The 22,585-nt window shown below is 35.7% G+C and overlaps 3 protein-coding genes across 4 annotated transcripts; all 3 read left to right on the top strand.

Moving 5' to 3' along the window:
* Positions 1-129: 129 nt before the first annotated feature.
* Positions 130-2,828, top strand: LOC142985517 (RNA pseudouridylate synthase domain-containing protein 1-like). The gene is made up of 5 exons (XM_076133733.1): positions 130-248; positions 679-916; positions 1,322-1,492; positions 2,133-2,250; positions 2,593-2,828. The coding sequence occupies exons 1-5, from the start codon at positions 153-155 to the stop codon at positions 2,789-2,791; spliced, it is 822 nt and encodes a 273-aa protein (XP_075989848.1). The 5' UTR covers positions 130-152; the 3' UTR covers positions 2,792-2,828.
* Positions 2,829-3,178: 350 nt separating this feature from the next.
* Positions 3,179-12,406, top strand: LOC142985540 (uncharacterized). The gene is made up of 3 exons (XM_076133773.1): positions 3,179-3,385; positions 4,424-5,028; positions 11,957-12,406. The coding sequence occupies exons 1-3, from the start codon at positions 3,282-3,284 to the stop codon at positions 12,154-12,156; spliced, it is 909 nt and encodes a 302-aa protein (XP_075989888.1). The 5' UTR covers positions 3,179-3,281; the 3' UTR covers positions 12,157-12,406.
* A 3,341-nt stretch (positions 12,407-15,747) lies between these two features.
* LOC142985491 (collagenase-like) lies at positions 15,748-22,425 on the top strand. Of its 2 annotated transcripts, none has more exons than XM_076133699.1 (7): positions 15,748-15,840; positions 18,466-18,648; positions 19,146-19,274; positions 19,961-20,102; positions 20,848-20,943; positions 21,228-21,424; positions 22,047-22,425. In XM_076133699.1, the coding sequence occupies exons 2-7, from the start codon at positions 18,466-18,468 to the stop codon at positions 22,152-22,154; spliced, it is 855 nt and encodes a 284-aa protein (XP_075989814.1). In that variant the 5' UTR covers positions 15,748-15,840; the 3' UTR covers positions 22,155-22,425. The 2 variants fall into 2 exon arrangements, with proteins under 2 accessions (XP_075989814.1, XP_075989812.1); XM_076133697.1 differs by lacking the exon at positions 15,748-15,840 and adding an exon at positions 16,323-16,478.
* Positions 22,426-22,585: the final 160 nt, after the last annotated feature.

Raw genomic sequence — 22,585 nt, 5'->3', positions numbered from 1 at the left:
CATTATTGCCCAAGGGTATCAACGCTTTTTTCTAAGGATTCTGCAAAAGGCATTCAGTTTTTTTAAATATACTTTTATCAATCTTTTTGAGATAACTATACAATTTGGAACGCATTATTTTTCTGGCTGCCGTCACGACTAATCAAACAAAAATGGGTTCTATTGAAAAATTGTATGAAAGTGATAATTTTCTTGTTGTAAACAAACCTTTTGATATGTACATAAATTCAGACGACGAATATGAAAAGGTAAGTTTATCGAAATCTCGATATTTACTCATTACAATATATTTTAGGTTATGTTTTTCCTTACATTATAAACATTAGAATAGTGTAGTGAGTGTGTAAATGTTGCCAACTTGATTTCGAAACATCGATATCGATAAAAACTCTTCTGTTAAATGATGCTGAAAATGGCAAGTATTATGCAATGCATACATCACGGGCCACTAAATATAATTAAATACATAGATAAGCAGAGACGATACATTTTTGAGTGGCATATTAGCCTCGACCCATACATTACGATCTTGCACTATTGAAATTTGTCCAAAAATATGCATGCCTCGATTCAATTTCACTAGATTCTTCCTCATATTTCATAATCAGCTCATTAAATAACAATTAAACATGCTTTCCTGGATTTGCTAAAAGCCATTATTATTGCTTCTTGTTGCAGAACACGGTAACCTACCATATTGCGAAACCGGACTCCCATTTATCAAGCTCAGTATATCCTTTACACTTCGTACAACGTCTCGACTATGCGACAAGCGGGGTCTTATGTATCGCTAAGAATAAAACATCAGCCGCTAAGGCAGGCAAACTGTTTGAGAAGAGGTTCACAAAGAAGTATTATTTAGCTATTCTGAGAGGACATGTCGCGTTCGAGGTGGCTGATATAGAATTTAATGTTGGTTAGTATAGTATAAATATATTTGAATCGACATGTAGACGACGTCTGTGGCGCATTGGACAAGATACCACATTACATTTCTATTTCTGCACCGGTATAAATATTGTTTGATTATAATATCTGTCGTAAAACATGTATTGTTCTTAGTGCGGAAGAAATCGCGTTATTGTGTGATGTGTGGGTAAAAAACCCCAACATACACTTAATTACCTTTCTAGTCTGTGCTCTTACTAACCAACAAGAGTTTTTCTTGAAATGGAGAATATTACGGTTCCATAACAGTCCTATTTATATAGTGACAATCACTAGACAATTGATAACATTGTTAATCGACTGAATTATTTAAACATCTAGCTAATGTTCATTTTATCAAGTTATTTGCTGTACAAATGACCTCTTCTCACAGGTATAGACCAATCAAGTCAAGAGTCAAGCCACAAGATGTCGGCGCTCACGACGTGCGAGGCGTCTGCGAGCTGCATGCAGTCGCGTCAGGCGCAGACTCGCGCCTTGAGGCTGGAGACCGGCTACTATGAGGGAGATCCTGTGTCGGTTGTACTACTGAAACCTATTACTGGTAAATATTTTAAAAAGGTGGTTAGCGCCACGACAGAGATAGGAGACCGAGACGTAAGACCACAACCGGCGACCGTTGCTTAGAAGACAGATCCTATCTTATCTTAGGGGTGGGGGTGCCAGTTAATGCCTGGCTAACTCTTCGACCATTCCTGATCCTTTGTGTCAATAGAGATAGTAAGTGAAGTTCGGTCGCAGTCTCATTCTCGGTCTGCTGCCTCTCCCTCGTATCTTTACGCATTTACCATTACCATTGATTGGCATTGATCATTTGAGTATATTCGACATGTACGAATGAAAATCTTGAGACAGGTTTTAAGGCTGATCCTTTCCTTTCCTGTGGTGTTGCGGATGATGTATGAGCTCTCTTCCATGAGTGCGAAATAGTCAGCATAATCAATCTCATAGTGCTATACAGAGTTTTTGTCAGTAAAAATTACAGTCAACCGAAATGAGACTAATGATAATTTTCGTATTTTTTATCTTGGTTGTAAGTTGATCCATACTGAATTGGAACTGAATATTGATAATCGACAAATAGCCTTTAAATTAATGGTTATTTCTTCACATAGACGAAATCACTGAAAGAAGATCGTTTAACATACATTGTATCCTTCAAAAACGATGTATTTGTCACGCAGGTCGTCGCCACCAGCTCCGCGTGCACTGCAACGCGATCGGTCACACGATACTGGGCGACTACACATACAGTGGCACCAGAGATAGTATGCCGCACAGGATGTTTCTACATGCTACTAGGTACTTAAATATTGTCTAAATATATATAACTTAAAGGCAACTGACAGACATAATAATAAGTAGTGATCTATCAACGCGCAAGCCAAACCGCTGGACGGATCGGGCTAAAATTCGGTATGACGTAGGCATCCGCCAAGAAAGGATTTTGATCAATAATGGGATCAACGGGATAAAATTGTACTATACCCGGACAAACTCAGGTCAATCCTACTAATAACAACAATCAAATAAAAACAATCATCCAAATGAAATACTTTGACCACCTCGGTTGTTAGTCTCTGCGTTTGCGTTTGGGGAAAAGGCGTGATATTATGTATGTATGTACTATGTTTGTGTTCACAGACTTGTCCTACCGCTACAAAACGAGCCACTTGACATACAAACACCGGAACCATTTTACACCGACCCGCGGTTCACGACTAAGTGGAAGTCGGAGAAGCTGTACTACAAATACAAGAATAAGGAAGACTTTCAAGCTGTTTGCGAGATACTTGACAAATCCTATGTCGTCGGCGTTCAGTACAAAATGTATAAAATGTGAATCAATGAGATATAATAATATACACTTTTTTACAGGATACTGTTGTTTTATTTTTGGTAACAAACTTTTCTCTTACCATTTTACTAGCTAGTTAGGGAAGGAAAAACAAATTAATAATAGATAACGGGAAAAATCTGAGTATATTCTCGTATCGACTGGTCAGACAGAATGGAACTCGATTGGCAATAAAGTATTTTATAAATAGTTCCATCCAGAGACAAGCCAACGTTTTGCAATTATTGTAACTAAATGTCGGGTAAACAAATATTTAACCATAAAATTTTATCAATCGCGTTTAAGACCCTTTGCATTAAAATATTTCCGTCGTTGTTGCTACTCGTATCGATAAACAATACACCTACTAAACACATCACTAGAACTGTCAATTCCAAAATGACAGAACAATATTATTGATCCAATCTTCCGCGTACTTTTCAATCATCAAGGAAATATCATCTATTGTTTTAAAAAACTGCATCAATACAAGTCCATGATGCAGGTGGACACTGATCCCCTGGAAGGGAGCAGCTACGACCTCGGGGTCACAGTAAAAGCAGAGATAAAAGAGGAAGAAGATGAAACATATAATTCTTTGTATGTAAATCTCTTTGGTTTGATATTTATTTTCACTTATTTTTCCGTTTTCTATCACTTTTTTAATGACTATGGCGGTAGATTCCTGCTTATGTTCATCCAAAGGTCGGTGCGCTATTTTAATTTTATGAATTCACGTTAGTTTTTTTTTCTGGACAAATACGTATAATTTATTTTTGTATGCATCATTTTAAGTGAGGAAAGAATTTAATAACTTATTTAAATAATGTAGAATTATTATGAATTTGTTGCCAATTATTCGTATTAAATTAGCGTTTTTGAAACCAAAGTCAAATATGATTTATTTTCATAAAAATGTGTATACTTTTATTGGCATTATTCTTGTATTGTCAAAGTTAAATAAAAAAAAAAGTTATAAAAAAAAACATTATACAATGTCTATTACCCATAGGGATAGGTTGAAAGATATATATTTCTTATAAAAATATGTTTAAAATTTTAAATAATGCCTGGTAGTATGTTGTGTAGGCAAGAAATATATATTTCATATAAAATTACTGTTGATGTTACATAAGTAAAAATAAAAAGATATTTTAGTATATAAAGGTTTACTCCGCACATGGTGCCATTTCTACATATCTATACTAATATTCTAAATATGAAAGTCTGTCTTTTACTCTTTTAACCTAAATATATAAACCTTTTTGGTTAAAATTTTACTCTAAAGCAAGCCTCTCTTATATCGTGCATTTGTATTATCCCACCGGATTTCCAAAGGGGTAGGCAAACTTATTTACGTCATCATCAGTCTAGCCTTTCTTCCAACTATGTTGGAATCGGCTTCCAGTCTCACCAAATGCAGCTGAATACCTGTATTATATGTGGAGCAACTGTCGATCAGATCTCCACAACACAGTTCTTTACCTGGCTTTTAACACGAAACCCTTTGGCCAAACTTCTTATATTATTATATTTTTTTATATCCTTTTTCTATTTATTACAAAATATTAAGTTTAATTATGTTAAGTTGTTTTCGTTCAATCTTTCCATATATATTATCTACCGGCAATCTTACAGGGCTCTGTTAGAACTCGCACAATGCGTACAAACTAATCAGGAACCGATTGAATTTAACTCAACTGACGCAATGATGGACCCTAAGACCGGACTCATGGTCTGTCTCCACTGCTTAGAGGACTTTGATGCAGGGCTGCTCTCCGAACACATGACCCAGACACACAATTACCGAAGAATTCTATTCAAATGCCACAACTGTACGAACACTTTTCAAGAGAAACGCTTACTGGTAATACACAGGCAAGAATGCCAGCCTGAAACTAAAGTGAGAAAGCGGAAATCGTTCCAACAAATCATGAGAGACGTTGAAACAAAATACTTTACGGACGATAATGACTTGTTAGAGCCCGTTGCTTGTCCGATATGCCTGTTAGAACTACCAAAGTACTGTTTAAAAGAACATTTGTTGAACGAACATCAGAAACCAGACATGATTTTGACTTGTGGTCGATGTAACAGGAATTTTAAGTCAAAGTTGACGCTGAGAGAGCATGTGAAACTGGTACATGAAGCGGTTGAAGATTCTGAGGAGTGTAATCTTTGCGGTCAGAAGTTTAGAAGTCTGAAGTATTTGTCTAATCATAAACGGAATGTACATCCTAGCGGTAAGTGCATACATAAAACAAGCTATAGTTTTATTCATATTGATTTAACAATGCTGTGCTGTGCTAAGTGAAGAGCTGAATTTCTTCAAATAACTAATTGCTGTGCGATCTAACTTTACTCGGGCTATTTTAAACGTGCGAACTAAGTCATGTCACGATATCAGTCTTTCGCTCGCATATTTACACATTGTCACATTCCTATGATTCTTTTGATTATGACGTATATTATGAAAAGCCAAGGTCCTGTAGTGCGATTAGCCGGCTTTACTCACACTGTATGACGCGTTCTTAGGAGCGTACAGGATTACGCGCGGGAAAGCCTGCAAGCTCTTCACTCGCGATTTTCTTCGTGTTTACTCTCCTTTCCCCTTGCACCCGTTACACGCGCGCTCTTTCACGCGCGATTGTTGTTTCATGCGCGATAGAGTGTGTGTGTAAAGATGGCTATTGAGTATTGACAACCGGCAATTATGAAATTTTGTACGAAAAATTTATAAGATTGAATTGATCAGTTTTGCAAGAACTACTGTATGCAGAGGAATGATTTTTACGTAACAATAAAATAATTTGAAAACATATTGTTTAATGAAGCGAATGTTTTTAATTTATTTATTTTATTTAATAAAATTATTTTAACATTTCGAACCGAATACGACGCATATTAGAAAGATGAGGCTGTATCGATATTGTTTCCTTGGCCTGCTGCAACGAAAGGAAAAGACGCATTTTTTGGATTGAATGTTTCGTTGAAAAACATTGATTTCGTAATTTTCATGTTGCTGTATTTTTTAATTTACTCATACGGTTAATCGTAAACTAAAATTATTTATTTCAAGAAAATAAACGTGATATTTTTTTACACACAAAATTATTTAATAGGTGTTAAATTATTTTATACATAATTAAATAAATTTAATTTGGATTTCTAATTCAGAACGTTCTTTTTTATCTAAATGTCAAAATGTCGATACGCGATAGTTCGCGCCTTCGCGGTCTTCTGCCGATTTTCTTTTTTTTTTTTTTTTTTTATTCTTTATTTAGTTTAGGGACTTTTATATAAAATACATGACAGTCCCATCGTACCTTATTACAATGTGATACACAAACAAACTTAACTTATTCAGCCTTAAAACGAAGATGTACAAATCTAAATAACATTTCAGCAGCATCAGACATTGGTGAAGATAAAATTTCGTGAAAACAACCTACATTGTTTTTAAGTATGCCTAGATTATTTACTAATATTTCTCTTTCTATTTCAAATCGCACACATTCCGTCAGTAAATGCACAGTATCTTCTACTATGCCACATGTTTCACAGTTCGGCGAGGTGAGCTTTTTCATAAGAAAGGCAAAGTTATTTAGAGGCAAGTGTCCAGATCGCACTCTCATAGCTACCACTAACAACTGTCTACTTAGTTTAGCACTGGCAAACCATGGTATACGAGGAGGCTCAGCAACTATTGTTTTGTACCAGATACCCTTATTTCTAGATCTCAAATCGAAATATTCCATCCAACTTTGACGACATTTTTCTCTATATTTAGGTAGGTATTCTGAAAAGTTAGGTTTTATATCTATATATTCTCCTTCCAATATTCCTTTTCTAGCAAGATTATCAACCTCCTCGTTACCATGTAAGCCAATATGTGCGGGAACCCATTGCAATTTCAGATCTACACCGTTAAACGATAAAGTATCAATATCAGAAATAATATTATAAGCTATCGTTGCACCTCTGTGCCCAGAGGCGCAACGAGCTATATGCTGCAGCGCACTTTTGCTGTCTGAGCATATTAATATTTTTCTCTCACCTAGATTTTTTGCATATGTTATAGCTTCTGAAATTGCAATGAGCTCCAACGACATAATACATAAATTAGCACTTATTTTAAAACATTTGCTTTCTTGTGGTTTAAGCGGATCATAATAGGCAGCACCTCTTCCATTGACAGTTTTAGACCCATCGGTAAAAATAAAATGATATTCACAATATTTCTGACGTAACTCTGAAACAGTACTGTAATACATGTAGTTAGGTTCACAAGCGCTTTTAGGTACTTTAATTGCATCTAAATTTAAGACTATACAATCCTTAACATTGATACTGGAAACCCATATTCTCAAATTATACATTTCTAAAGTACTTTTTTCCTCTATGTTTTCGTTAAATACTTCTTTATATGTATGTATTAATAGTGGCATCTCTTTATTTAACCAATATCTCTGATGTGCCAAACTGTTAAGTTCAGCCAATAATTTATTTGTAATATTATTTGACATAGAACGAGATTTCAAACAAAACTTATACGCTAGCCATTGTCTTCGTAAATGCAATGGAGGAACACAGAGCTCGGTTTCCATGACGTGGATTGGAGTGCTTCTAATAAATCCACCCACCACTCTTAATGCCTGATTCTGTACTTTATCTATTTTATATTTATGAATTTTAGCACTATTGTTATAAAAGAACGAGCCATAGTCTAACCTACTTCTGATAATAGCTAAATAAATCCTTCTAAGATGGTTCTGGTGGACACCCCAAGAAGAATTAGCGAGAACTTTGAGCAAATTGAGGTATTTTAACGCCTTTTCAACGGTCTCATTAATATGTTTACTCCAGCGTAAAGACCTATCCAGCCAAATTCCTAAATATTTATATGTTTCTACACGCCCAAGAGGATTATTGTCAACTACTAAATTTATTTGTTTCTGAATTCGACCTGTATCAAATATGCAGTATTTTGATTTCTGTGAAGATATGTCCAGACCTAACTCTACCAATAAATTTCTAAAAACATTTAAAGAATTTTGAATTTTCTGTGTACTCTCCAGAATGTCCAGACCTGTAGTATAAAGCACAAAATCATCTGCATATTGACAAACATATATACTTGAGCTAATATCTCGACAAATTTTGAAAGTAGCAATGTTAAAAAGTAAAGGTGACAAAGGGTCACCTTGGGCTAAGCCATTGCTCGCAACTCTAACTATCGCTTTCTCTCCTATATCACGCGCGATTTCCAGACGTCTTTCACTGAGAAAATTCCATAAATACCGACAGATACTTCTACCTATGTTCAAGTTGTCTAGAATAATAAGCATCTTATTTGTCTGAATATTATTGTACGCGCTTTCAACATCCAAAAAGCAAGCAAGTGTCGGTGTCTTTTTTGTAAAACCAATTTGAATTTGCGTCACCAAACGAGCTAGACAGTCTAGGCAGGATTGACCCCGCCGAAAGCCAGTCGTAAACGGAGATAAAAGCTCATTTCTTTCTATAAACCATTCAATTCTTTTCTCTATCATTGAATGAAATATTTTACAAACACAGGACATCAAAGAAATAGGTCTAAGCTTACCATCGTTGCCTGGCTTTGGGATGGGTACAATTTTAACACTACGCCATTGTGACGGGACGGAACCGGAACTGAGTATAAGGTTATATAGTCGTAGTAAATATAATTCTGCGGCCTCAGGTAAATGTGAAAGCATAGAATAAGATATCATATCTTCACCTGGGCTTGTGTCTTTACTTTTGAAACATTCACGCATTTCATTCAAACTAAAATCTGATTCTAGCAATACGTTAGCAGATAAAAAGGATGGTGGTTCAGATGTAACGAAATCAGGTGTGAGACTGTGCAATAACTCTGTTTTAGCTTCCGGTGGTATATATGCTTTAGATCTGTTAAACCCCTTCACCCATCGCATCTTATTCCATACCTCAGACACGGACATTGAGTGATCAATAGTCGAACAAAATGATTGCCAAGCATTCAGTTTGGCTTTAGATATAGCCCGTTTTGCATTTAAGATTTTCTCTTTTAAAATAATTAAATTATTGGGAGTAGGATTTTTCCGAAATTTAGCCAGAGCCAGTCTTCGTTCGCTAACTAATTTTGAGATGACTTGAGTCCAATAACTTTTTGGTCTAAAATTACTGTTTGGATTGTGACATGTTCTCTTTATGGGTATACTTTTGTCAGCGGCAATATTTATTCGATGAATAAAATTATCATACATGGGTTGTACATGTGTTATTTCTATTGGGAAACATAGGTGATTAGTTAAATATGTTCTATAAGAATTCCAGTCCGCTAATTTGTAATGACGAATTTTAGAAATATGCACATAGTCTTGATAACTCATTTGAATTTTAATAAATAAATGATCACTGCCCAAGCTCTCATTAGTTACTGACCATTCAAAGTTAATTGCAATATCAGCTGATGTGAATGTAATGTCTGGAGATGATTTTTGGAGACAGTTATTGACTAGTTTAATTCTCGTAGGATCTCCATTATTTAAAGAAATAAACCCATACTCTAAAGCTGATTCATAAATCTGTTTGCCTCTATTATCATTCTTGTAAGACCAGTTACTGTGGTGAGCATTAAAATCTCCTACTATCATACATTTTTTCCCAAATTTCGAAAAAATTGTATCCCAATCCGTTTGCAAAGTACGAACCGAGCTTGGGCAGTAAACCAGTATTATGTGCTCAATAATACCGCAATTGATAAGCTTAATACATATAATTTCGATTCCAGAATTATTTGTACTCACCGGTATTTTCTGGGACTTAACTGACTTATGAATTATCACAGCAATACCTCCATAGGAATCATCTCTGTCTTGTCTGTATACATCATATCCATGAATTTTACAAGACACACTATAGTCTAACCACGTTTCACTAACTAGAGCAATGTGTATACGTTCCTGTGATAACAACAGCTTAAATTCCTCCAGTTTAGGTCTCAAGCTCTGTGCATTCCATTGCATAAAATTCAACACAAAATCCTTATTATTAGCCATAACTAAATACATTCATAATTTTGCCCACGAAGTCCAGATCTTTAATTAAGCTAGTCACAAACACTATTAACTCTTCAAAAATACATCTACATATGCCTTTAGCTATGTCTTCAAAATTTGTTTTGGTCATACAAATATTTTTTAACTTTTCTAGTAGATACTTGTAGTCTCTAGTAGTCGATTTAGAACCACGAGTATTTTCAGTTCCATCATTTTGTTCAGGCATATTTTCGGTGGTAGAAAACAATAAAACATCTTCCGTTCGCTCGCAAGTTTTTTGAGTTGTATTTGCAGACTGTCTCTTCATCGATTTACTTCTCAAAATTGGAGACGCGGCAGAAAATGTAGTATTATCTTTTTGAGCATTGTCATCAACTTGTTCGTAGTTTAAAGTATCCTTGGCTACATAAGTATTAGTTAATACTACATCTCTGTAAGTTTTGGCGCTTTTGACAGGTCCATTTTCTGAATATGCTGACTTTTCTATGGCCGTAGTAGTTTTAAGGTTCTCGGACTTCTCTACAGGCTTCTCAGGGCTCGATTCGTTATAATGAGTTAAATACACTTCGAGAGCTTGTTTATATGTGCAATTCAGCTCAGACATTATATTCCTAATCTGTTTTTCTTTTAAAAATGTTGGACATTTGCTCTTGTCTAGCGCCATATGATTTCCTTTACAATTTATACACTTAAATATTTTAGTTTCACAATTAGGGTGACTATCAGAGCATTTTGGACAGATAATTTTCTTTATTGGACATGTTCGGCTTAAGTGTCCAAACTTCCAACATTTGGAACATTGTGAGACTGGAAATATGTATGGCTCAACTTTAAACCTATACCCGTATCCAGAAATATACGGGGGTAAAGTTGAACCTTTAAAGGCTACGCGAATAGTCTCGCTGTCAACCCATTCACCGGTTTCAGTTTGCCTCTTTAATCTTTTTATGGATATAATATCACAGTCACATTGCAAGTTGTCTCTAATTTCTTCCTCATTCATGTCCAAGTCCACATATCTGACTATACCGTATGATATTGTGACTTCATCAATTAATCGACAATTATAGTTTAAGTTTCTAAAACATTCAGAATTTATTAACTTTTCTGCCTCCTGTTTATTCTCAAAATATATATAGATTTTGTAGGGATTTTTGTAGTTAATTTTTTGGATATTCAGAATATCTTGTGATCTAAGTAATTTAGCCATACCAAATTGTTTTGGCAAAACCTCAATTCCTGTTACACAAACTATATATGTGGGTACAGACTTCGGGTCAACAGGGCTCATTGCGTTCTTGATGGTATTATAAGTATTAGTAGTTAAATCAGTAGAAATCTTCGATTTTTTATTCTTCTTCTTGAAAGTAATAAACTCATCCTCCTCTATAATTTCTTCAGAATCTTTTTCCTCACTGTCCTGTCTAGGTCTCTTCTCTGGCCCTAATAAATTTTCTTCCTTCCTTTTCTCCAATAACTGCACTCGACTTCTCTCAATACACTCTTCAACTTGTTGCTCACTCATCATAGTCTCAGATATATCTTCATCACTCGTAATACTGTCAGAGTCATTTAAAATTACATCCATCAGGTAATATAAATAAACATTACACGATAATAATAATGTAGGGTATTCGCAAAATAAGAAATAGCGCCGCGCGATTCAACGCTAGCTAACTCGTTCAACGCGCAACCGGTTTCGCGTCTCGCGCGCAACCGTTCTGCCGATTTTCTAATTCTAACGAGTAGTTCAGTTAAGTACCTAGTAAATGTATGGTACCTACTTACTCGATAGAGTGACGTTAGTACCGAGCGTAGTGAGGGGTAAAGCCTGCCCTTGAGTCCACCACGCTCGCCAAATACCTACGGGTTGGGGACTTTGCATGCCTTCAAGAACTGTGCGATAGGACTCAGGCATGCAAGGTTGCATCTTGGACATTTCAGTGTTCCCAGAGAGGCTTCAACAACTGTTTAAACAACTCTCACACATGACATTGCTCACGATGTCTTCCTTCATCGTTATAACAACGTGATCATTATTTCGACATGACTCATTGTTTAACTCTCGATCACTTGAGAGAAGCTTATAATATTTTGTTATTCACAGGTAACAAGATTCACAAATGTGAAGTCTGCGGGAAAATCTTCAAGAGTCGCTTATGCCTTCATCAACATTTGAAGTACGTGCATCCGCCGGAGTCAGCGTCAGTCGAGTGTCCCCACTGTCCCAACAAAGTTTTCAAGTCACGAATGAATTTGCAACAACATCTTAAAGTATCGCACGGAGCTAGGAAGAAGAATACATAACTCTTTGTAACTTATGAGAGCCTGGTACTTGAGACAAATGATTTTGTTTTTATGTCTACATTTTATTATAGTTTTAAGTCATCTTGATGTTTATAATAAAAAAGACGGCTCTGGAATGTCCTATGAATGTTTTAAGAGTATACTTATTTTAAAAGATCTCTTTGAGGTTTATAAAAGCCTGGTACCTATTCTAAATGTGTATGTAAGAAATAATAATAGTTTTATTTATGAAATAAAAGAATTTCTATCGTTGAAATTTGTTTTGTTTTCAATATGGCCGCCTTTTTATGTTAATTCGAAAGTTTTATTTCTTCTTTATTCTTCAGAAAAGAGAGACATTATGTCACATTGACGCATATAAATGTAAGGAAATTGCGATTGGCTAATATATTTTGAAATAATGATAATTTACTTTTCACTATATAGAAATAAGGATCAAATTAAAGGGTTTCTGGGCGGCCATCTAACGGTTTGAATTCAAACACTCATTATTATGTAATTATAGTTACAAGTTCAGCTACTGCATAACAGATGTCGTTGGTAATGTAGGATGTTCCAATAAACTTTACCATCGACCGGAGGATTCTGCTATTAAGGGACTTTCTTGTAATTTAAACAAAATATCCAAATGTGTATTTCAATAAGAAATATTCTTCTCAATTAACTAAATGGATATCTATAAATAAGGATTAATTTAAAGTATTGATCGGCTCGGCCATCTAGCAGTTTATAGTGAAACTAATTAGTGTAGCTGGAAGTTCTGCTGGTACAAGACAGATGTCGCCAGCGTGCAATCTACGATATTCCAAACAATCGATCCGGCCAATTAAATTTTGAAAGATCTCTAAATAAAATATTAATTAATAAAAAATGCCTGGAACCTATTCTAAACGTGTGCCTCAGTAAGAAACAAATTTGATATTGTATTAGAAGAGTTTAGTTCTACACAAGGATCAAATTATAGGATTTCTCGGGTCGGCCATCTTATGGTTGAATTTAAACTAATTAGGATGATAACGAATGAAAAAATCATTATAGCTAGAAGTTCAGGTACTGCATAACAGATGTCGCTGACAGACTAAGATATTCCAACTTTGTCCACGACACGAACATTATGCTATGAAGTGACTTTCATGTAATTCAGACAAACCAGATACTTATTCTTAACGTGTTCGTCAGTAAGAAATAATTTAATTAATTAAATAAATCGACTTCTACATAAGGATCAACGTAAAGTATTGATCGGCTCGGCCATCTAGTGGTTTGAATTGAAACTAGGTCCGAATAGTAAAATTAGTAAAATCTCCTTGTAAATTATGCAATATAGGCCTGTTACATTATTTTTAATGTGCGCCCAAACAAGAAATAATTTTGATGCTGAGTTAAAAGAATTTCTAAGTAAGGATAAATTAATTAGAATTTCGCGGCTCGGCCATCTGATTGAAAAGTAGGTACCTAATTAATTATTAATACTAGCTGGAAGTTCAAATACTTTATGACAGATGTCGCTAGCACGCAATTTAGGATACTCAAATTAACTTTGTATTCGATGCGAACATAATCATTTTGGAAGATCTCTTTATGAATATTTTTCGCCTTAATAAGAAATAATTTAAATACTTAATTGAACGAATTTCTACACAAGGATTAATTAATAGGATTTCTCGACTCTGCCATCTAGCGGTTTGTAGTGATACTAACTAGGCTGTGGTCTAGCTAGAAGCTAAGCATCTACACGACAGATGTCGTAGTGCCATCTAGAATATTCCAATAAACTTTGCCTACCCTCTAAATTCAAAAGATCTCCTTGTAAGTTATAAATGCCTGGTACTCATTTTTTAGAAACGTGTACTTAGTAGGAATAATTTTATTTAAGAACTAGCTGACCCAGCGACCTTTTTACCTCCGAACAGTCAATAAGTATTTCAAATTCATTTTTATGCTACTTGTGCTTCAAATATGGTTTCATTTAGCTAATTTTCTTCAAACAGAGTATCATCATCAGCCTACTTACCCCCGGTTCTTGAGGTACATTTAGCGATAGTTTATCTATTCAAAAGCGTTTAAACTCATATAAAAAAACGCTATCGAATAGATAAACAACCGTTGAAAGTACTCAGAAACCGGGGGTTAGTCTTTCTTTCAACTATGTTGGAGTCAGCTTGCAAACTCACCGTATACCGTTGAATAACAGTACTTATTTTATTTACATGGAGCGACTGTCTATCAGTCCTCCACAACACAGTTACCTGGCTTATAATAACACGATACTAAAATAAGGCTAAGTCAGACTTTCAAGCTTCTGACTATTGTTAACGACTATCAAAGATCTTTGAAAATATTAGCCGGGACTTACTATTTAACGTGCCTTCCGGAACACGGCGAAACTCATAAAGTATAACATGGTCACCAATGCATTGACTAACCTCGGCAAGCGCGACTTAACGTCAGAGATAGATCCGAGCGGCTGTAGTAACTTAGCGACGGGTCACAACTCACAAGCTCCAATTTCTTCAAATAGAGCCTGTTCAAGGTTATTAATTACTGAGGCACTTCATGTGATAGCGTCATTGCATCAACATTTATTTCGGAACAAGTGTTTACAGTGCATTAAATCTATTCTTCTATTCTAATATTATAAAGCTGAAGAGTTTGTTTGTTTGTTTGTTTGAACGCACTTATCTCAGGAACTACTGGTCCGATTTGAAAAAATATTTCATTGTTCAATAGCCCATTTATCGAGGAAGGCTATAGGCTATATATCATCACACTACGACCAGTAGGAGCAGAGTACCAGCAAAAAAAAAAATACAAAAGCGGGGAAAATTTTGATTCATTCTCTCTTATGTAACGCAAGCGAAGTTGCGCGGGTCAGCTAGTATTGTAATATAGCTACTTAGCTACTTACCTACTAATTAAGTAATAGAAACTATGTCTTTCTGTCTGTAAAGGAACACATACGTCCAATGGTGAAATAAACAACTAACCCCCGGTTTCTGGAGAACTTACATTTAACAGTAGTTTATCTATTCAATAGCGTTAAAACTCATACAAAAAAATCGCTATTGAATAGATAAACTACCGCTAAATGTACCTCAGAAACCAGGGGATAGAGAGTCTAGTCATGCACGATTTACCTAGATTTTCAACCCATTTCTGTCCCACTGCAGGGCAAGGGTTTACTCCCTAACAAGGGGGAGAGGTTAAGCTTTGAGTCCACCACGCTGGCCAACTGCGGGTTGGGGACTTTGCATGCCCTCAATAAATGATTTAAACAAATTTTAGGCATACAAGGTTTCCTCACGATGTTTTCCTTCACCGTTGGAACAAGTGATAATTATTTCTAATACATACATAACTTGGAAAGGTCATTGGTGTGTTGCCTCGGTTGTTTCCATTAACTGAATAGAAGGAAAAACATTTATTAAAGTCTTCGCGAGTGCAGCCGCGGGAAAAAGTATCTATAGAAAGTTTACGGAACTAAAGTATTGGATTAATTATTGATAACATAATTAATTAGAAAACAACATAATAATGATATAACTGAAAGTAAAGTCCCTTTGTCAAGCACCTTTCATAGAGAGATACGCACTTGAGTATTATAATGTATGTTCAGTATAAATATCAGTTACACACGAATATGTCACAGTGTATCGCTGACAGAGCGAAGGACGTCTTGTAAAAGTAAGTCATATTTGAGCAATTCTCAATTTTTCTGACCACATCCACTATCACAATGTCCCATGTTTTTGTTTTTGATTATTTTTTTAATATGATATTACAACTAATATATTCGATTGTCATTACTTCATCAATATTATTAAATTATCAGACAAAATATCAAAATAGCGTACAAATTGATTAGTTAATTTTAAAATGTAATAATCTAAAATATCAAAATTATCGTAGTATGGAAAACAGTTTGTCCCATGGTGACCGCAGTGATTTCGAATTCATATAATTTCATAAAATTCTAAGAACCTAGATATATATTTTAATCCTAAAACACTGATTAATGTATTAAAATTCATGTAATATTGAGTTTATTGTAAAACATGCTATACTTGTTTATTTTATTTCAAAACTAATATTGTCCCATAAAAAGTTCCGAAACAAAATTCAGATTTTGTTACCGATTATCGTATCGATTTTTTTCAAAAGGTGTTAAATTATTTAGTGTTTTTACTCGTGGCAACACCTTAGATGATATTTAACTTCGCGATATTGTTGAAATTACATTTTGGAGTCAACAACAACCGCGACCAGACACTTCACACTGCACTGCCACAAATTCTTTCCAGGATTTGTTACGTTGTGTCAAGGTAAGTTCATAGTGATTTAATATTTTGTTAAAATTGGTTAACAGTTAGTTTTATGCACTACATTTTGATGCAAAATACTTGTTTCAACTGTTAGAATTTAACGGAAATTTTATTTTTTGAATATCTAAAACCTTCATTTCGTTACTTCTGTGTTTGTTACTTTCGCGTGGTAACGTATAATCGGAACGCGGGGTAACAAAAAAGGATTTTATAAAGCCAAGTACCTACTTACACATCTCATAAAAAATTTGTTGTAGGTGGGTACCTACAATTAAATTAAGCATAATATTGCTTTCTCTTTCTAAAGTTACGTTGATATTGCTTAATTTGAAAATTGTTACATAGGATCTAACATGAATAGGGCATCATTTTCAAACGAGCACCAAACTTGATAATACCGATTACATACTACTACAATAAATGTATTTTACTAATATGTAATATATACAATATCTATATAAATATTACAAAATAAAAACGGTTGCTGGGTGGAATCGGCTGACCGTAGCACTAAAGTACCTACTTTATTTTTCGAATGGATTTTTAATTGATTGTAATGTATTGTTAAAAATAAGGTGATAAATAAGTAGGCACAAGTTTTTATTTGTTTCCTTTAGTTCATTTGATGAACCTTTTATTTTGGAATGTTTAAAACATTCGTAATTTTTTTTTTAATTTTGTATTGATTTTTACTACTTTTTATTTCCATTTTATGATAATGTCAAGTATGTGTATGCTAAGCCTAACATTTCCAATTTTGTTACCGAAGCTTCTGTTTTTGTTACTGTCCCTAAATAAAGCTGATAATTATGTTAAATATTGTTATTATTTTAAATTTAAAGACAATAAGTAATGGTTTAAAATTAACTTTATGACAGATATTTTATAATAAATAAGAAATATAGCATTCTTCCTTTTCAGTTTAATAGAAAAACAAAACTTTGTGAGTAGAAAGTGTTAATGGTAACAAAAAAGCAGATGTAGTGCCAATAAAAAATATTGTATTACATTATTCACAATTTTTCTTTTCTCAACATGTTATAATGTTATAATCTACATAGAAAAATATAAAAACATAAAACAATTTGAGTGAGTTTTTATGATTCTACACTGATTTCCAAGTAACAAAAAAAGAACTTTTACCCTTAACTAATATTTTACAGTTTTTTTATATAAAACATCTCTAAAACAGAAAATCAATCACAAATTCAGAATTTGAATAGTTTACGCTACCTATATTTAGCGTAATATGTCCAATATATATGAATTTTATTTTTAGACTATTTTTGAGAGTATGGTCAAATATTTTGGGAAATGCTCATTTACATACATACATAAAATCACGCCTTTTTTGCCATAGTGGTAGGCAGAGACCAAGAAAGTCACTTGGTAGGTACGATCCTTACAAACTTCCCTTGCCTCATTCACATACATACATGTTGTCATACAGGACCGCCGGTACGCACCTATCCTTTTTTTTCGATAACTATATAATGATAGATTACTAATTATTATATAACTGTCCTACTGCTGGGTCTCTCGTAATGAGAGAGTAGAGTACATCACAGTGATCAAGTGACACTTTACATTACTACAACAACTGTTTAAACAACTCTCACACATGACATTGCTCACGATTTCCTTCAGTACGCACGTTTGTTACTGAATCATGCGAAAACTACCTGACGGATTTGATGTAACACATAGGATTTTACTTCCGGAAATCTTTTCACGCGGACGAACGGACAGAAACTATAGTCCGACAACTGATTAGAGAGCCCTAGCGTACAACATATATCTCGATTATACTAAAGAGTCCTGTGTATTTCCAAAATGAAGTATGTGTATGAAACAGGTGACCGTCAGCTGCAGACTGCGGGTCACTGATGTTATACATTCTGTATGTTGTATACCTCCAGCCGCGAACCTTGTATACAACACTCTGTACTAAGTTGAACTAGTCACGATGATATTAGTCATGTTTCAGATGTTGAGAGTGCAGTTATTGTTGGTGGTCTGCGCCATGTTGTCGCGCGCGGCGTGGAGCGAGGAGCGGCGCTACCACGACCAGTACGGCGTGCCGGCCGCGCGCAGGATCCACGCGCAGGAGGCGACCGACAACAGGATCACTGGCGGCATGCCTTCCTCGCCCACTGACAACCCCTACTTGGTAACTTTCTTACTACCTACTATTTAAATCATTTTGTAGATTGCTGACATCATTTAATGCTGTAGTATCCCTTAGCATGCCGTAGTGTCTCTAAACCAGTGGTTCCCAACCAGTAGTCTGCGGAAGACAAATTATGGTCCGCGAATGATTTTAAAATTTAAAATTTTCAGGTTGATTATTACACTTTATATTTATATACTTACATAGTGGTCCTTGCTAAGAAAAATAATATAAAAATGGTCCCTTATCAATAAAAGGTTGGGAACCCCTGCTCTAAACATATCCCGGTTTCCTTAGGCAAGTAACATCATGTTAAGGCATACTGCAGCATTCTCGGAGTTGGAGTTTAAATAAAGTAAAGGTATCCTTGAGCACGCCATGGCATTCCGAGGCATGTCAACTATCCTTGAACATACCTCATATCTTCAAACATGCAGTATTTTTAGGTAGTATTATTATATTGATGTATTTCAACAACAATCTCGTTCATCTCACAGGCTGGTCTAGTGATAACACTGACAGATAACCGCACGTCTGTCTGCGGAGGAACTCTACTAAGTCTACGGAAAGTCCTGACTGCGGGACACTGCTGGTACGACGGACAGTCTCAGGGCAGAGTCATGACGGTATGTTACAAACACAAATATATTAGTTCGGGGAAAAAGTCTTTTCGCATTATAGTATGTATGAACTTGTAATAAAATCTCTTTGGCTTCAACAATCACAAATGAGTACACGGTTCATTAGGTTTCTTTCAGTGAGCTCGTGAGGTACCCAAATATTGAGCTTTTTTGTGTTAGAGAAAAGATTTTATTACAGGTTTATACATACTATAATGCGAAAAGACTTTTCCCCCGATCTAATATTACGCATACTATAAGGTGTAGGCAGAGAATCTGACGAGTCTTTCTTCCAACTATGTTGGAGTCGGCTTCCAGTCTCACCGGATGCAGCTGAATACCAGTATTTTACATGCAGCGACTGCCTATCTGACCTCCACAACACTGAACACAGTTACCTGGGTTATAATATGATAAAGCCCTACCCCTCATGGCCTCATACTACAAAATACAGACCACAACTAAAGGCAATCAAAAATTATTATTCATACATAATTTCACGCCTTTTTCCCATAGGGGAACCGGGAAAGGCAACCAAAGAACACCACTTGGTATGATCCTAAACTTCCCTTGCTTCATTCACATACATACATGTTGTCATACAGGACCGTCGGTTACGAACACCTTACCTTTTTACAACACATCACCGATATGGTCTGTGTATATTATTACAATTCTGTTTCTATCACCAGGTGGTCCTAGGTTCATCAAAGTTGTTCTCGGGCGGTGTAAGGAGGGTGGCGACAGAGATCATCGCTCATCCCAAGTTTGACCCGATCAAGATCATTCACAATCTAGCGATGATCACTATACAGCCTCTCTCGTCATACTCCAGTGAGTATAACTTTTCAACTACCAAATTAACTAACAAACCGACTTATAATTATAGCTGACCCGCGCAACTTCGCTTGCGTCACATAAGAGAGATTGGGTGAAATTTTTCTCCGTTTTTTGTAACATTTTTTACTGGTACTCTGCTCCTATTGGTCGTAGCGTAATTATATAGCCTATAGCCTTCCTCGATTAATGGGCTATCTAACACTGAAATAATTTTTCAAATCGGACCAGTAGTTCCTGAGATTAGCGCGTTAAAACAAACAAACACTAACTATCAAACTAACTAACTGACTTATAATTAATAGCTAAATAACTTTACATGTCTGAATATTTGACTGCCTCCGTGGCGCAATGGTTAAGGTCATCACGCCGCTACTATTGCATCAGGATGTCATGGGTTCGATTCCCACAACTATTAAACCTTACCTATACTTAAATAATGTAGGTATAGGTAAAGTTACCATGAGTGCGTGTGAGGGAACGGAAGCACGTCGTTGTTACGTCTCGGAGCGTCACACGCACTCTGCGTATACGTCTACTGTATTTATGAAGAAGAAGAGAAGATTATGTTGTATTTCTCTAAGTTCTTTTGTCAATGTTGTAGTTTGCATGTTTGTAATGATCCAAGTATAGACAATTTGTATCTTAGGCGTATTTTCATTGGTCGTCTGCTCGCGTGCGGGGAGGCTTCAGGCTAAGGACAGACTTATAGACCAATTGATAATTCTGTTATATTTATTAGGTTCAATAATGCCGGCCGCGTTACCTGACTATCACGTGAGCAGCACATTCGCGGGACAATCTGCCAAAGCGGTTGGTTACGGCAAGACTAAAGAAAGTAAGTACCTCTAACTCTTAATACCTACTTCTATTCTAAATTGCTGTATTTTCCTGTCAAAAACATTCTCAATTGAATAGCCTCCTTTACACACACACTCTATCGCGAATGAAACACAATCGCACGTGAAAGAGCGCGTGTGTAAGGGGAAAGGAAAGAGCACGCGCCGCGCTCATCTGTCCGCGCCCGCGAAGAAAATCGTTCTCTCGAAAAGCGCCTGCTTTTCCGCGCGTAATCTTAGTTATTCCGTACATACGATGAATTAAACTTAATATTATTTTCAGAGGATGTATACACGCCAGCCCAGAGTCAGTACAGTGTGTTTGTACCTGTCATAAGTAACGCTGAATGTCAGAAATTCTTCAGCAAGTCTATAGATAACAACATAGTTTGTACGAGCGGAGTGAACAAGTGGGGCGCGTGTAACGGCGACGGCGGCACTCCGCTCATAGTCAGCTTGTATCCCTCACACAACATGCTGGTGAGTACCTCCTCGCTCTCATGACACCCTGGTACATCACTACACATCACTTGAACTTTTACTTTTACAAACATACAAATAATAGAAGTAAAGTTAGCGTAGAAGTAATGTTTTAGTTGAGCTTACAGGGACTTTTACAAACATACAAATTATTTACATAAAGTTAGTTACAAGTCCTCCATTTTTTTTGTGTCTGTCTGTTTGTCTGCTAAGTCTTTATACAAAAACAACAGAATGGATTTTGAAGAAATTTTGTACGGAGATAGGTGCAGTTAAGCATATGCTACAATTGTTTCCTAAAATCGTTTTCTAGGCAGTTATAGTAGAGGATGATTTGTACGCAAGGGACCCGCTAGATAGTTAGAAAATACATTAATGTCTCACTGCTGGGCAGAGCTCTCGTAATGAGAGAGTAGAGTCCACCACAGTGATCAAGTGTCACTTTACATTACTATAACAACTGTTTAAACAACTCTCACACATAACATTGCTCACGATGTGTTCCTTCATCATGATGATCATGATCATGGTGATCATTTAGAACACATCACTTGGAACACTCATTGTTCAACTCTCGATCACTTGACAGATGTATGTATATATAAGTGTGTTATATTTTCAGATCGGAGTGGCCTCGTTTCACTCAGTGCTGGGTTGTGAGGCCGGCAGACCTGTCGGTTACACGAGAGTCTCATCTTACTTACCCTGGATACATAGCTTGCAGTATTAGATGAGAATACAGCCTCGACTACTGCAGACTGCAAACTGTAGGCAACTGCAAACTTCAGCCTGTGCACAACTTGCAGTCACAGTGGACGGCCTCATTGTCGCAGTGGTCGTGGGTTCGATTCCTACACAAAACAAATAATTGTGGTATCCACAAATAGTTGTTTCGTGTCTGGTTGTACTTTGTGTTCGTTGTTTGTATGTTTGTTAAAGTCTCCGCGACAATGGCACTCATTGTCAACATTGTTTTGATGTTTTAATTTAATAAACTTTTAAAATAAACGAATTGTTTTCTTTATTTATCGTATGGTTGTAGTGATAGCCAAGTGGTTAGAGTTGGCACCTCCCACGCAAGTGGTAGCAGGTTCGAACCTGAGGCAACACACCAATGACTTTTCGAAGTTATGTGTGTATTAGAAATAATTATCACTTGCT

Source organism: Anticarsia gemmatalis, chromosome 30 (genome assembly GCF_050436995.1).
Source record: "Anticarsia gemmatalis isolate Benzon Research Colony breed Stoneville strain chromosome 30, ilAntGemm2 primary, whole genome shotgun sequence".
Classification (NCBI taxonomy): Eukaryota; Metazoa; Arthropoda; class Insecta; order Lepidoptera; family Erebidae; genus Anticarsia; species Anticarsia gemmatalis.
The sequence above is the reverse complement of the archived record's forward strand: the minus strand, read 5'-3'. Positions and strand labels throughout refer to the sequence as shown.

Excerpts from the sequence above, each read along its gene's own strand:
- LOC142985517 (XM_076133733.1), top strand. The coding sequence starts at position 153 with ATGGGTTCTATTGAAAAATTGTATGAAAGTGATAATTTTCTTGTTGTA. Across the intron at positions 1,493-2,132 it reads ACTACTGAAACCTATTACTG|GTCGTCGCCACCAGCTCCGC; the intron begins GTAAATATTTTA and ends TTTGTCACGCAG. Across the intron at positions 2,251-2,592 it reads ATGTTTCTACATGCTACTAG|ACTTGTCCTACCGCTACAAA; the intron begins GTACTTAAATAT and ends TTGTGTTCACAG.
- LOC142985540 (XM_076133773.1), top strand. The coding sequence starts at position 3,282 with ATGATGCAGGTGGACACTGATCCCCTGGAAGGGAGCAGCTACGACCTC. Across the intron at positions 3,386-4,423 it reads GATGAAACATATAATTCTTT|GGCTCTGTTAGAACTCGCAC; the intron begins GTATGTAAATCT and ends GCAATCTTACAG. Across the intron at positions 5,029-11,956 it reads ACGGAATGTACATCCTAGCG|GTAACAAGATTCACAAATGT; the intron begins GTAAGTGCATAC and ends TGTTATTCACAG.
- LOC142985491 (XM_076133699.1), top strand. The coding sequence starts at position 18,466 with ATGTTGAGAGTGCAGTTATTGTTGGTGGTCTGCGCCATGTTGTCGCGC. Across the intron at positions 19,275-19,960 it reads CTCAGGGCAGAGTCATGACG|GTGGTCCTAGGTTCATCAAA; the intron begins GTATGTTACAAA and ends TTCTATCACCAG. Across the intron at positions 20,103-20,847 it reads GCCTCTCTCGTCATACTCCA|GTTCAATAATGCCGGCCGCG; the intron begins GTGAGTATAACT and ends TATATTTATTAG.